The sequence below is a fragment of the Urocitellus parryii genome, chromosome 4 (assembly GCF_045843805.1).
Source record: "Urocitellus parryii isolate mUroPar1 chromosome 4, mUroPar1.hap1, whole genome shotgun sequence".
NCBI lineage: Eukaryota > Metazoa > Chordata > Mammalia > Rodentia > Sciuridae > Urocitellus > Urocitellus parryii.
The window spans coordinates 204,447,151-204,462,624 of NC_135534.1; the positions used below are offsets into that span (position 1 = coordinate 204,447,151).

At 53.5% G+C, this 15,474-nt stretch overlaps 1 protein-coding gene across 2 annotated transcripts; it reads left to right on the forward strand.

Moving 5' to 3' along the window:
• The first annotated feature begins 379 nt into the window (after window positions 1-379).
• Cercam (cerebral endothelial cell adhesion molecule) lies at window positions 380-11,796 on the forward strand. Of its 2 annotated transcripts, XM_026386376.2 has the most exons (15): window positions 380-567; window positions 725-844; window positions 1,096-1,191; window positions 3,363-3,473; window positions 3,637-3,754; window positions 4,351-4,485; window positions 4,622-4,826; window positions 6,408-6,527; window positions 6,844-6,920; window positions 7,004-7,110; window positions 8,057-8,189; window positions 9,825-9,952; window positions 10,100-10,303; window positions 10,818-11,070; window positions 11,290-11,796. In XM_026386376.2, the coding sequence occupies exons 4-14, from the start codon at window positions 3,382-3,384 to the stop codon at window positions 11,068-11,070; spliced, it is 1,572 nt and encodes a 523-aa protein (XP_026242161.1). In that variant the 5' UTR covers window positions 380-567; window positions 725-844; window positions 1,096-1,191; window positions 3,363-3,381; the 3' UTR covers window positions 11,290-11,796. The 2 variants fall into 2 exon arrangements, with proteins under 2 accessions (XP_026242161.1, XP_026242160.1); XM_026386375.2 differs by lacking the exons at window positions 380-567; window positions 725-844; window positions 1,096-1,191 and adding an exon at window positions 1,332-1,892.
• Window positions 11,797-15,474: the final 3,678 nt, after the last annotated feature.

Here is a 15,474-nt window from a genome sequence, read left to right on the forward strand (position 1 = left end):
TGGGCCGCACGCATGCCAGGCGAGCGCGCTACCGCTTGAGCCACATCCCCAGCCCCAGCTTTTTCTTTATTTTTTAAATTTTGCAGTAATGGGGACAAAACCCAGAGTGCTCTACCCCATGCAATTCTCCTGCCTTAACCTGGCAAGTTGCTGGGTTTATAGGCATGTGCCACCACACCTGGTCCTGAAGACTTTTAATACCAAAGATGTCAGTCACTAGGTTTTAACATGAGTGTTGGGGTTCAGGAACATTCAGACTATATCACCCCCTGGACCAATAGGGATGGGCAGAGGGTCTAGGGTGGGGAAGTGACAGGGACATTGTTTGACTTTAAAAAGGGAATCCTGGGACCTGGAGTGCCTTCCAGCCAGAGGCTACCAAATAAGGGAGGGGACCCAAGATGCTTTCATGGGACCTAGATCCCTTCTCTAGCCCTTCTCACTTTAGGGCCACTGGCCTGGAAATGGCCCAGCTGGAATTTTAAACACTGGAAGCTGTAACTGGAGCCTTTGGACCAGGATGCCAGAGTTCAACATGCTCCCCACCACCAACACGTTCATCATTAGGTAAGCCCATTCTTTGCATGGTCCCACCCAGCCCCTGCCCATGAGGATAGCATGCACCAGTCCAATTCCCCTTCCTGACCCTGGAAAGAGGCTAAGAGTGTTCATATGGGAATAGGAAGGGGACCTCTTTTCACCAGCTCTCCCTTCCACTTTCGAGCTTTTCGGAACTCCCCCTGAGAATCGGACTTCATGCCAAGAGCTTCAAGTGCTTTTGAAGGAAACTCTCATCAGCTGGGTGGCGCCCCATCAAACTCAGAACTTCCCGCGCTCCAGGCAAGTAAGTACTCCACTACTAAGCTACATCCCCCAGCTCGCATCCGCCGGTTTTGCCGCTCAGGATCCTTGAGGCTCCTGTCCCTCTCCCAGAGGAGACTGGAGACTCCCTTCCATCCCAGCAGGGTCCTAGGATCTGGCTCTGCCCCAGGGAGGCTGTATCTCCTGCTTTGGAAGGGGGCTGGGTCACCATTAGGGGTTCTGTAGTGCCCTATACTAGACTCAGTCTGAGTGGACTTTTGCTCTCTTAAAAAGCCGAAGCAGTGCTGGTGCCGGCGACCACAGCGAGGACTGGACATGCCAGGGGGTGCCAGGCGCAGAACGCAGAACGCTGCGGGAAGGCGCACCCAGGTCAGGGGGACTCCGATCCCGCCCCTAGAGCAGCGGCTTCCTCTCCGGCCCTCGCGTCTCCTCGCGCTTCTGCGAGTTCGCGCCTGGGCCCGCCAGAGGGCGCCCGGGGCGGAGGAGGAGCGGGAGTAGGGGCGCCCGGGGAATGCCAGGCCGAGTGGGTCCCGCAGCGTGGGTGCGGCTGAGGTCCGTGCGTCTGCCGGACGGCCAGGGAACCGGCATTCAGGAAAGTCCTGGTTCCAGGGGTTGAGCGCTCAGGGAACGGGCGTTCTCCGACACCGGGCCGCCTCAATGCAGTCACCCCGGATCCTCCCTGGCCCCTTTGGCCGCTCTGGGAGGGACTGCTGACGGGCTGCGACCTGGCCTCCAGCCTCGGCCTCCTGGTGCCGGGGCGGAGCGCAGGCTGAAGCGCCCACTTTGCAGGGGGCCCCTCCCGCGCCCCAGGCCCCTCCTCTCCCCTCCCCTCCGCTCCGGGGGCGAAGCTGCTGCAGCCGCCGAGCGCCCGCCATGGGCGTTATGCTCGCCGCCCGGCTGCTGGGACTGTTGCTCCTGCTGGGGCTGCGGCTCCAGGCTGCGGGCATCGCAGAGCCACCGCTGCCCACCGTGGTGCTTGCCATCCTGGCTCGAAATGCTGAGCACTCACTGCCCCACTACCTGGGCGCGTTGGAGCGGCTGGACTACCCCCGGGCCAGGGTGGCCCTCTGGTGAGAGACCCCGGCGCAGGCATCACTGGGCACCAAGCCCCAAGCCTCGCGATTCGCCCTCAAGTCTCTGAGCATCCCGCCTAGGACCTCCATCATTTTGGGGGACAGGACAGGCCTCTGAGGCCATAGGTCGACCCACCCCTGCTTCCGGCCCCCTGCTCCTCTTCTTGGGGCCTCCTCTGGATAATTTTGGTCCATCCCTTCTTGTCCCAGCTCACAGAGCCTAAGCTGAACCCCAGTGGGATCTGTTGTCGCTTGACTTGTGGTGGAGTGCACAGGAACCTCTGGAGTCCCCTGGAACCTAATATGGCAGAGACCAGCCAAGCTGGAGGTTCCTGGGGAGCAGATGGGGTTGAGGCAGCCCTGGGCCCTATACTGTGTGGAGAGTCAGGCTGGCTCCCTCCAGCCTATCTGGGTAGAGGGGTAGGTAAGTCCTGCCAGCCAAGGTTAGCATCCCCCTCCTGGGAGCCTCCCTCTGACATCCCCATAGGGCAGCACTGGGATCAGAGGCCACAGCCCCCAGTTTAAAGACCAGACAGGGAGGAGTCCCAAACTGAGGTCAGGGATAAACTGAGAGAAATGACAAACTACCCCTCACTGCAAACCAAAGTTGGTCTGGGGTGGAGTCATGGCCTGCAAAGGCGGCCCACAGTCACAGTCTGGGAGTGAGTTAGTTCCCACCCCATAAGACTTGACACGTAGTTAGTCTTCACTTCTAGGGAATTGGCTTAAAGGGGCAGCATCATCTAAAAGTTTGGCTCTTGGCTAAGTCCACCACTTCTGGGTATGAGAGCCCCTTCCCCAGGAGATGGGAGGCTGTGCTCCATGGCAGCAGAGCTTTGGCCCATCTGCATTTCTCAGGGACACTCAGGGCATGGTTTAGTCCTCATTACAACCTGTGGGTGGAGGAAAGTAGCAGCTTTTTTGTCTAATTCTGTTTCAGAGAGGAAAAGGGCCTGGCTAGTGGTCACAGGCAAAGAAGGAAGGTAACTAGGGAATGTGGAACCTTAAAGCCATCCTTAAAAATGCACTCCCAGCAGCTCCAGAGGGAGGCTGAGGCAGGAGGATCACAAGTTCAAGGCCTACCTCCACAACTTAATGAGACCCTGTCTCAAAATAAAAAGGTGTGGGGATGTAGTTCAGTGACTGAGTAGCCCCGGGGCTCAATCCCCAGCCAAATAAATAAATTAAAAACAAAAACTTATTTGTGACTTTGATTATGACAGAGGCTCGGCAGCTTAAAGTTAAAGAGGGAGGATGCAAAGTCTAAAGAGGGACAGGACTTGTTTGAGGTCACACAGCAAGTCACAGACTGACGATAAAGACTTGGCTGTCATGGTTTCATTCCTTCTCTTCTAACACACTTCTTCACTGCTCCCAGGAGAGGCCAGCCTCAAAGGTGTGGGTGCACCTGAATCAAGATTGCCTTCTGTGATTGTGCCCCCTCACCTTTTCCTCCTCTGTCCCCAGGTGTGCCACAGATCACAATATGGACAACACCACAGAGATGCTGCAGGAGTGGCTGGCAGCTGTGGGCAGTGACTATGCAGCTGTGTTCTGGAGGCCTGAGGGGGAGTCCAGGTTGTGATCTGAGGGATGGATACTGGGGAAGATGGGAAACAGTCACATCCCAGAGACAAGAAGAGGGAGCCTAGAGCCACAGCCTCCAGGAAAGGGCTACACTGCAGAGAGGGAGAGGCATGGTAACTACCCATGGGAACAGCTCATCTCTTTACTCTCTTAGGTCCTACCCAAGTGAAGAGGGTCCCAAGCACTGGACCAAAGAAAGGCACCAGTTTCTGATGGAATTGAAGCAGGAAGCCCTGACTTTTGCCAGGAATTGGGGGGCTGACTATGTCCTGGTAAAGAATCCTAGCTTGGATTGGGCTTCTGTGGTGTCTGTCCCTGATAGAAATCTTGATGTGACTTGATCATCAGCTGAACCCAGGGCCTTGTGCATGTGAAGCAAGCACTCTACCAACTGAGCTCTATCCCCAGCCCCATCAAGCTGAATCTTTCAGAGCCAGATCAGATGTTGAGCTGGAATCCTGTGTTTGATCTCAGACTGGGTAGTAAACCAGGATCCCAGAGACAGATCCTAAAATATTTACTGAGCCTAGATTCCTAGGTAAGTGTCCAGAGTTTAACTGAGCCTGGATCCCTGTATTAGAGCTCAGAGTCAGTCTTTGGATCTACTCCAGGTCTCAGATAAGGTTTTTAGATAAACTACTCTGTTCTGCTCTCTGGGTCTGGTCTCTAAGCCAGAGCCCTAGACTAGATCCTGGTTCAGAAACACATCTATTGGGTTTATTGGTTAGGACTCTATAAGGAAACGCCCACTGGATCCTAGCAGCTGTTCTGGGTCTCTGGCAATCTGGAGGGATTCCTGCTTCATGAGCTCCTTGGGGGGTCTGCTGCCCAGATAGGCCTTGGACCTCTGACATCCCCCTCCCCAAAGTTTGCAGACACAGACAACATTCTGACCAACAACCAGACATTGAGGCTTTTGGTGGAGAAGGGGCTGCCAGTGGTGGCCCCAATGCTGGACTCCCAGACCTACTACTCCAACTTCTGGTGTGGGATCACCCCCCAGGTGAGGGTGGGGCTGGGATGTCAGGAGGCTGAGGTCCTGGGAGGAGGGGCACGAAGAGCAGAGAGCCTGGAGGCCCTGGGCTCTGTGGGCTGAGGCAGGGGAGTTGCTCATAGCTGAGAGCATCCCCCTTCCCCAGGGCTACTACCGCCGCACAGCTGAATACTTCCCCACCAAGAACCGCCAGCGCCGGGGCTGCTTCCGGGTCCCCATGGTCCACTCTACCTTCCTGCTGTCCCTGCGGGCTGAGGGGACATCTCAGTTGGCCTTCCACCCACCTCATCCCAACTACACTTGGCCCTTCGATGACATCATCGTCTTCGCCTATGCCTGTCAGGCCGCTGGTGAGGACTAGCCTCCTTGAGCATTTATTTCTTGGAGGCCCCTGAGCGTTTGCACATGGGCTCCCTCTGCCTGGCATGCCCTTGCCTGCTCTGCATTTCTTCTTGTCAACTCCTGTCTGGCCTTTGGGTCAGAGCATTTCTTGAGTCTACTGCCTTTCTGGCTGCCACCGTTGTGGCACTTTCGTGTATTCCTTCACCAGGCAGATATTTATGGAGCACCTGCCAGGTTTGAGGCAGTGGGGAAAGAGTGGTGAGTAGATTCAGGCAGTCCTTGCCCTCCCGGAGCTTCCAGTTCAGTCAATCAAAAGACCACACGAATCAGTGTTCAATCACAACCATGACAGGAAGGGGAGCTGTGCATGTGTGGTGCTGGGGCTCGAGCCCAGGGCCTCACGGATGCTAGGCAAGCGCTCTATTACTGCGCTACATCTCTAGCCTGTGAACTCGTGATCATAGGTACTCTGGAGGGTGAGACTAGAGCTTCCTGGTCAAGGAAGTCTTCCTGGAGGGAGTGAACTTCTGGTCTGTGATCTAAAATCTGAGCCCGCAGACACTTGTGGTGCATGCCTATCATCCCAGCAACTCAGGAGGCTGAGTCAGGAGGGTCACAAGATGGAGGCCAGCCTCAGCAACTTAGTGAGAACCTGTCACAAAGTAAAATAAAATAAAAAGGGCTCAGTGTGTAAAGCTCTGGACACTGGGGCAACCCTGCAGGGCTGTACCACTGAGCCACATCCCCAGCCCTTTTTGTTTTTTGAGATGGGGTCTTGCCAAGTTGCTTAGGCCCTCTCTAAGTTGTTGAGGCTTGCTTCAAACTTGTAATCCTCCTGCCTCAGCCTCCCAAGTTGCTGGGATGACAGGCATGTGCCACCACACCTGGCTCTGTTTTAGTTTCTCGTTGCTACTACTACTTCGATGAGCAGCCACTATTAATTGGTCAGCGTGTGAAGGAATCTGGCAGAAAGTGGTTTCATCTCCACCACTCAGGCTTCTACATGCGCTGTTGTGCCCTCGCTCTGATTAGGGTCTGTGTGCAGTGCTAGGCACGGGTTAGCTTTAAAACAGACACTGAGTGCCTTAATAATTAACAAAGGTGACAGTTTTGTGTATGTGATCCTGGAACCGAACCTTGGGCCTTGTACATGCCAGGCAAGTACTCTATCATTGGGCTACATCCCCAGCTTGAAGGTGACAGATATTGAAGGGGAGAAAAGGTCACCGTGGCTCTCAGGTAGAAGACAGTGTGAAGGGGCAGCGGGGGTGGGGAGAGTTGGGAGTTCAGGAGTATAGCCACAGGACTTGCTGCCATCCCTCAGCTAGGGTCCTGCTCCTTCCTCACCTGACTCCCTGAGGGCAGGCACCCCATATGTCTAGCTCAACACCACAGCCCCAGTGCCCTGCAGGTGTCCTAGACAGGTCTGTTCAGTAAGCCACCATCTGGTGTTGTGTGTCCCACAGGTAGGGAGCTGAGTCCCAGAGAAGACCCACACACTGGGTTCCTGTCAGGTACTGCGCCGGAGGCCTCTGCTGGGTCCTGCAAACCCTAGCCCAGCTCTGGCACTCCTTGACCTCTCTCTACAGGGGTCTCCGTCCATGTGTGCAATGAGCAACGTTATGGATACATGAACGTGGGGGTGAAGTCCCACCAGACCCTGGAGGATGAGAAGGTCAACTTCATCCACCTGATCTTAGAAGCACTGGGTGAGGGCTGGGAACCTGCCCCGCCCACCTGCTGGCTGGTCCCCTGCCTCCCCTTGCTGCCCCTTTCCTAGGCCCTAGACTCAAGTCCCTTGGGCTTGGGGTTCTAGCCTTTCCCTAACTTGTTCCGTGATGCTGAGCAAGCCCCTTCTGTGGGCCTTTCTTCCTGTCTGCTACGGGGCGGGCAGATCTGTCATCCCAGCCTTTTCTGCCCAGTCTTCTGCTGAGGGGGCAGGAATGAGGCTGGGGGCGAGGACTGCAGGCTGGCTGTCCCCGGAAGTTGATGAGGCTCATGATTAGGGTGTACTTCCCTTTGCAGTGGATGGGCCTCCCATGCAGGCCTCAGCTCACGTATCTCGACCTCCAAAGAGGCCCAGCAAGATGGGTTTTGATGAGGTATATCTCCCAACCTGTGGAACTGGGGACAGGGGGTGGTGGTCTCTCTCCTCCCCCTGGCCCCACGCCTCTGTCTCCTCCAGGTCTTTGTCATCAGCCTGGCCCGCAGGCCCAACCGCCGAGAGCGCATGCTGAGCTCGCTCTGGGAGATGGAGATCTCTGGGCGGGTAGTGGACGCTGTGGATGGCAGGTGAGGCTTCCTGTGGATGGGGTCCAAGGGGACAGCCTAGTTCATCTCTGAGCTCCTGGGAGTGGGTAAAGCGGAAGAGTTGAATTAGTTGCCTGTTCCAGGAAGCATCCAAATAGGGCCTGAAGAATAGGTCTTAGGGAATTGCAGGGCAGACAGATGCAGGACAGGACACCCTCGCTCAGCCCACTAGAGGGAGGAGGTAGAGTGGCTAAGGCTCCAGACCTGGGTTCTGCACTGCCACTTTCCAGCTCTGTGACCTTGGGCAAGTTGCCCCCATCTCTCTGCCCTGTTCTGTAAATGGCAAATAATCCTGCCTGGCTCTTCCTGTTTTGCAAGGGTCCAGTGAAGATTCAGCCAGAGCTCAACACCTCTTAGTGCTGTAAAGGGTCAAGTGTCCTTGATACCACTCCCCTCCATCCTGGACTTAGGTCCCTGATGGGTGGGGGTGGGTGCAGCCCAGCCATATTCCTTGGGGAATGCCAAGGCCAGGTTTCTCCAGCCAGCCGGCCTTGTGGCCCGTATGCCTGTCACAGTTTGAGCCCTCTCTCTCTTTCTTTCCCTTCAGTGCTCGGATGGAACGCAGGCTCTTGTGCATACTAGGACAGTGCTTTAGCATTGAGCCATGTGCCCAGCCCACCCCCAGCGCTTTTGCCTGTAGGATGTCCATTCTTTGCTTGGTCATCTGCCCAAGAAGTTGCTACCACGGTGCCCATGTTCACCTTGGGGGGCTTCCCCCCAGGCAGCCCCCTCTGTGGAGCTCAGGACCTCCTGAGGTGACGCTGGTTCCCTCCAGTCACTGACAGCTTTAGACCACAAAAAGGAATTACAGGGCTTAAACCTCCTTTGAGCTAGACTCTGGTGTGACTGTCACCAACATGTGCCGGTGAGGCCCTCTGGAGGAGTCTCTGGCTGGCACCTGTCATTCCATTACACCTGTGTCCCGCAGGATGCTCAATAGCAGTATCCTCAGGAGCCTTGGCGTGGACCTGCTTCCTGGCTACGAGGACCCCTACTCGGGTCGCACACTGACCAAGGGTGAGGTGGGCTGCTTCCTCAGCCACTACTCCATCTGGGAAGAGGTGAGGATACCTGCCTTCTGGGCCACGCCCTTCAGGGACATCAGGGGCTGGCTTGTCCTAGGCATGATTGTTTTCCCAGCACTCAGGTGTGTGCAGGTAAATGAGTGAATGAATGAATCCACAAAGCCTAGTCAGCATCTCTAGGCCTTCTCCGTGTCCACAGAGGGTGCCCTGGTTCACTCCACAGTCTCTACTGACCATCTGCTGGGTGCTAGCAGATATTCTGTCGAGGAACACACAGAACAGGAAGAAGGCACATCTGTCTCCTTCCTGCCAGAGGGGGATCTGCCTGGGGCTCAGGGACCAGAGATGGGCCCAGAACTCAAGAAAGAACCAAACTCTCAGGGGAGAGAAGCGCAGGCTGTCCCTACAGTGCAGTGGCCCTGTCTGCTGCCCAGATTGCCATGTGGGCCTCACCGTGGAGGGGCAGGCAGAGTGAAACTGTGGCAAAGGTGCAGAGAAAGCAAGAGCTTTTCAGGAACAGAGACAGGAAGGCCTGAGGTGTGGCCTTGCTCATCCCTTGGCCCAGAGGCCTCAGCCAGGGGTCAGGGGGCTGGGCCCTCCAATCTCCAGCAACGGTGTGCAGATTCAGTCCTTGTTTTTATTTTCATTTGTTTTGATTTTATAGTGCTGGGAATTGAACCCAGGGCACTCTACCACTGAGCTACGTCCCAGACCTTTTTATTCTTTATTTATTTATTTATTTATTTATTTATTATTTTTTTTTTTTTAAAGAGAGAGTGAGAGAGGAGAGAGAGAGAGAGAATTCTTTCAATATTTATTTTTTTTTAGTTCTCGGCGGACACAACATCTTTGTTGGTATGTGGTGCTGAGGATCGAACCCGGGCCGCACGCATGCCAGACGGGCGCGCTACCGCTGAGCCACATCCCCAGCCCTCTTTCTTTATTTTTGAGTCAGAGTCTCACTAACTTGCTGAGGCAAACTTTCAATCCTCCTGCCTCAGTCTCATGAGTAGCTAGCATTTAAGGTGTGCACCATGGCACCCAACTTCTTGTTTTATTTTCTTCTATAGCCACAATATGTATGTATGTGTGTGACCTCATGTTTACATTTATGGTTGATTTTTCCCATCTGAGCAAATTGAAGGATGACATGGTTCATCATTTACTGAGCTGATTTCATGTTCTTTTCACATTTCCAAAGTTACAGAAAGTATTTTTTCTTTGCAATGTTGGGGGCTGGGGTCTCCCCTCACCCCCACCCAGCCCAGCGTCCTTCCAGAAGCTCAGGAGGCTGAAGAGATGAGCCAAGTCCTGGAGCCCAGCAGTTGCAGGTCTGCTGTGTGCCCTTGGCTGGGCAGTCTCACCTCCTTCCTGTCATGGGGGGTCACGTTCCCGCCTCCTGGGTATCCCTGGAGGTGAATGGTAGCACTAGCCCCAGGGATAGAGCAGAGCTCAGTGACCACAGCAAGGGTGGTGATTGCCAAATACTTCTTTTTGGCAAAATAGGCTGGGGATCTTGGGGAGGGCCCGAATTTCATTTCCTAGGCAGTGGCAGCCCCGGTGGGCTTGGGAGTCACTGTGTGAGCCTTGGGATGTGGCTAAGGAAGGCAGATGGGAAGTGGGTAGCTCAAATCTGCAGAGCCATCTCCCTATCCCCACCATGTACCACAGGTAGTGGCCAGGGGTTTGGCCCGGGTGCTGGTATTTGAGGACGACGTGCGCTTTCAGAGCAACTTCCGGGGGCGACTGAAGCAGCTGATGGAGGAGGTGGAGGCCCAGAAGCTTCCATGGGACCTCATGTAGGCAGCCTGCACCCCAGGGGGAAGGGAGAGGGCTGGCTACGTCCTGCTTGGAGTCCTGGCCACTTCCCACCCCTGAACCTGCTGAGAGGGGACTTGACACCCCGGGACCTACAGTGGCTTCTGGGGCCCTTGATTCACTTGCAGCTACCTTGGCCGAAAGCAGGTGAACCCTGAGGAGGAGGTGGCTGTGGAGGGGCTACCAGGCCTGGTGGTGGCAGGGTACTCCTATTGGACACTGGCATACACTCTGAGCCTGGCAGGCGCCCGCAAGCTGCTGGCCTCCCAGCCTCTACACCGCATGCTGCCTGTGGACGAGTTCCTGCCCATCATGTTTGACCAGCACCCCAAGTGAGGCTCTGCTGGGGCTGGGCAGGGCAGGGGTGTCCCATCCAGGAGCCTGTCTCAAAAAGTTCCCTCGCTGGGCAGCTGGGGAGGTGGAGCCTGATCAGGCCCAGGTCACCCAAGAGTGACCAGTGGTCAGACCCAGCTGCATGTGAATGCCTTGCTGCCCTCATGTTTTTTTTTTTTTTTTTAGTTGTAGGTGGACACAATATGTTTATTTTGTTTGTTTCTATTTTTATGCGGTACCAGGGATCAAACCCAGTGCCTCATGCAAGCGCTCTATTACTGAGCCACAACCCAGGCCCCCACCCTCATGGTTTTAATCAAATGGCTTCCCCGTTATAAGCCTCAGTTTCCTTATATGGAAAATGGGAATAATAGAAGTCCTGCTTCTCAGGGCTATTGTAAGGACCAGTGAGGAGGGCGGTGAGGGGAGGGGAGGCACCAGGCTCCTGGCTGCTATGGGGTCTGGGATCAGGGGTCCACCTTGGCCCACCTGAACTGTCTTCCTGTTTCACAGTGAGCAGTACAAGGCACACTTCTGGCCAAGGGACCTGCAGGCCTTCTCTGCCCAGCCCCTGCTCGCTGCCCCCACCCACTATGCAGGGGATGCTGAGTGGCTCAGTGACACAGAGACATCCTCTCCTTGGGACGATGACAGCGGCCGCCTCATCAGCTGGACTGGCTCTCAAAAGACCCTGCGCGGCCCTGTCCTGGATCTGGCTGGTAGCAGTGGGCACAGCCTCCATCCCCAGCCCCGGGATGAGCTCTAGGTGAGGCCCCATTCACTGGGCTGAGTCTGGACATGTTTCCATCTCCTCAGCCATCTTCTCTTGTTCTATCACTGGCTTTGTCTTTGTCTCATTGTGTCTTTGACTCGCTTTTGCTCTGGCTGTTCTCTGTACCTGTTGGTGTTTGTCTCTCTCAGATTGCATCTGACTCCAGTTCTTTCTGTTTTTCTGTTCCTGCTTCTTCCACCTCTGTCCCATCAGGTCCAAACAATGACTCCAAAGGAGTGCATAGGAGCAGAGGTATTGCTGGCAGGAGCTGCACCCAGAAGCTACAAAGCCAGAGAGATCTGGCTGTCGCCTTAGACTTGGCCACTCTGCCTCTGGACCAGTCTAGGTTGGGAGAAACCACTCAGAAATGGATCCTGTTTCCCAGAGGTCACTTGGCAAAAGGGTAGGATTCAAAGACTCCTGACCCTGCTGGGCCTGGTTCATAGCCCCAGGTAGAGGGACAGAGGGGGCTCCTCAGCTCTCAGTTTCATGCTGGGCAGATTCCTGGATCCCTGCCCTCCCTAAGGACTCAGCCACTGGTGTCTTCTGTCCCTTCTACCTCCACATCAACAGCGTCCCCTGCTCAACGCCTGGGTCTCACCAGCACCTTCTTTCCTGGCAATGGGAAGTTCAGGGAGGTGGAAGTGGGAGGTAGAGCCCTGCAGACCTGGTGTTAAGCACAGAGTAACCTCAATAAAAGCCAGATGTATTTGCACTTTATACTTTTTAACAAATGGCCAAGCCTCTGCGTCTCTGCTGGCCTGGGAGGGAGGCTTTCCCTATCTAGAGATGAGGAGCAGAGGGGAGGGCAGCCAGAGGAGGAGTCAGGCTAGGCTGGCGTCACCTCCTTGCTGTGTGTTCTTGGGCAAGGGCCACCCCTTCTTTGCTGTTGGACAAGGTAGGCCCAGGCCAGACCCGGAGCTGCTGATTCCAGCTGTTCCCTGACCACTCCTATCTTTGGAGCTCAGAGGAGGTCCAAGTTTCACCTCTGGCCCTAACCAGTGGTGCCACCAGAGGGCGCCAGATTCTAGGCCCTGGACCATCTGGGCCAGGGTGCCCTCTGCTCCCCTGGGTTTGAAACCTGGAATAGAGGGAGGGGCATTTGGAACCTGCCCCTATGTAGGGTCACCCCCAGCAGCAACTGCTTGGAAAATGTGCCTTCCTTCCCTCCCATCTGCGTAAGCATAGGTCTGGGCCTGGGCCTGTCTCCCATGAGTCCAGTTGAGTCAGAGCAGGAGGGAGAAGTCCCTTTGCTTTCGGTGGCTAGCTGCCTTGGCCTCTACCAGGACAGGATCAACGCCCTGGTGTCTTCAGAGAAGCCCCTTCCTTACCTCTCTCCATGGCGGACTCACTGGGTGGTGTGAGCACCCCTGTCCTGGCAAAGTCTAGCAGACACCTCTATGGTTGGACTGTCCCTGGGCTCTGTCCTGTGGTGGGGATCAAGGACTTGGCATGACTGTGAGAAGGGCTTTAGGCCAGAGCTGGGGGCTTGGTGCTTTATTTCTTCCCAAAAGGAAAGTCATTAATTTTGAATGGCTATGACCTTGGGCAAGTCCCTTCTTCTGGTGTTCCCTTCATTCAGTGAGCCAGGACCAGGCACTGGGGGTTACAGCAGTAAAAGACACTTCAAAAATGGACTGGGGGGTGGGGGGGGTGGCTCTGTGGTAGAGCACTTGCTTGCACAAGGCCCTGGGTTCAATCCCAGCACCTTAAAACAAAAACAGTCAAAACACCCCAGACCTCGTGGAGCTGACTTCCCAGCAAGGGGGACAGACAAACCAGTAAGGAAATTAATTAGAGGCTCTTGGTGCTACAGAGGAGAAGGAGGAGCGAATAGGTAAGTGAACAGGCAAGCCACGTGGAGGTCTGAAGGAAGGCAGAGCAGGCCAGGGGACAGGTCTGCAAAGGTCCTGCAGCCTGAAAGACAACGAAGAGGCCATTGTGGCTGGAGCACAATGGGAAGAGGAGCCAAGATCAGAACAGGTAGGACCTTGATGCCAGGTTGGCGTTACTCTGAGATGGAGCCACTGGAGTTGAGGAAAGAGAAGCCACCTGACCTAACTAACTTAGATCAGCATGTCCGACACAGTTTCACCCCAGGACCCAGGCTGCCGTCCTGAGAGGGGACTGTGGGTGGGTCCAGAGTGGAACCAGGGGGACCCATGAGGAAGCAGGTGTAATAATTCAGGTGAGACTCAAGGTGCCTCAGACCAGGTGGTAGCCATGGAGGTGCTAGGGGGTAGAGCAACAGAGTTCCAAGAGGAGGGAACTGCTGAGGGTGACCTTGGGGATTTGACTGAAGAATGGAATTTCCATTGACTGAAATGAGAAAGCACATGGATGGGACTGGTTGGGGACGGATCAAAAGCTCTGGGGCCTAAATTGGAGATCTAGGTGGAGATATCAAGTAGCAGTTCTCTCTTCTTTTTTTTAAGCCTTTATTTTACTCATTTATTTATGTGCAGTGCTGAGAATTGAACCCAGTGCCTCACACATGCTAGGCAAATGCTCTACCACTGAGCCACTACACCCCAGCCACCTCAACTTGTGATCTTCTTAACAGCCTCCCGAGTACCTCGGATTCTTAAATAAAGTATAAAAAAGGGCTTGGGATGTGACTTAGTAGTTGAGCAACCCTGGGTTCAATTCTCGAACCAAAAAAAAAAAAAGATGAATTTGACAGGTCATATACTATGTAATCCCATACATATGAGGGATTAGGGATCTTCCTAACAGCCTCCCAAGTACCAGGCATGTACCACTGTGCCTGGCTCCTGTTTGAATTTTTTTTTTCCTTTTTTGTACTAGGGGAACTTAATTACTAAGCCACATCCCTAGCTTCCCCGCCACCTTTTTTTTTTTTTTTAATCCCTAGTCCTTTTTATGTTTTATTTTGAGACTTGGTCTCCCTAAGTTACTTAGGGCTTCACTAAATTGCTGAGGCTAGCTTTGAATTTGTGATCCTCCTGTTTCAGCCTCCCTGGCTTCTGGGATTACAGGAATACACTACCATACCTGGATGGAAATCTTTAAAAACCTATTTAGCTGGATATGGTGGCACACGCCTGTCATCCCAGTGATTTAGGAGATTGAGGCAGGAGGATTGCAATTTCAAGGACATCCTCAGCAAATTAGTGAAGCTCTAAACAACTTAGACTGTCTCAAATAAAAAGGGCTGGGAATACAGCTCAGTGGTGCCCCTGGGTTCAATCTCCAATAAAAAACCTATTTAGATGATGGTTTTTCTAAAAAAAATCTGCTCCCTCATATCTGCAATAGTAAGTAGCACACTCGCTTGTAAACTCAATATTGTAAGCACCCTGGTGCTCTTTGTCTACTGAGGTATAAGGACCATCTGTCCCTTTACTAAGTGACCACAAACCACTGAGCTTTCTAAGTTCCTTAATCATTTTAAAAGTTATTTTGCTTCTTCCCTCTCTCTGAAGTTGCCAGGATAAAGAACATAGATTCTGGGGCTGGGATGTAGCTCAGTGGTAGAGCACTCACCTAGCATGAGCAAGGCCCTGAGTTTCATCCCCAGCACCACAAACAAAACTAAACTCTAGAGTGGAAGTCTAATGGTTAAAGTTCTACCATCTCATGTGACCTGTGTGACCTTGGGATGTTACCTAGCTTCTCTGAACTTTCATTTTCCCATGTGAAAATGGGGACACACTGCCTTTCAGTGGGAAGTAATGCATGGTTATTGTTATTTTATCATTTGGTTGTCTGGAGATTGTCCCAGAGCCATGAGTGATGATGATTTCTGCTGCAGAGGACCAAGAAGCATAACTTGAACTGGTTTAACCAATAAGGACATTTGGGGCTGGGGATGTGGCTCAAGCGGTAGCGCGCTCGCCTGGCATGCGTGCGGCCCGGGTTCGATCCTCAGCACCACATACCAACAAGAATGTTGTGTCTGCCGAGAACTAGAAAATAAATATTGAAAATTCTCTCTCTCTCTCCTCTCTCTAAAAAAAAAAAAAAAAAAAAAAAAAAAAGGACATGTGCATAAGTTTCCCCCAAAGATCCATAGATTAAAGACATGTTTCCTACCCTGTAGCACTATTGTGAGGTGGTAGAACCTTTAAGAGATGAAGCCTAGAGGCTGGGGCTATAGCTCAGTGGCAGAACACTTGCCTAGCATGCGTGAAGCACTGGGTTCCATCCTTAGCACCACATAAAAATAAAAAAATAAAATGATGGCATTCTGTCCATCTTCATTACCAAAAAATAAATAAATAGGGGCTGGGGTTGTGGCTCAGTGGTAGAATGTTCACCTTGTACATGCGAGACCCTGGGTTTGATCCTCAGCACCACATACAAATAAATGAATAAAATAAAGGTATACCAAAAAAAAGCTTTAAAAATAAATAAATAATACAAATTTTAAAAAAG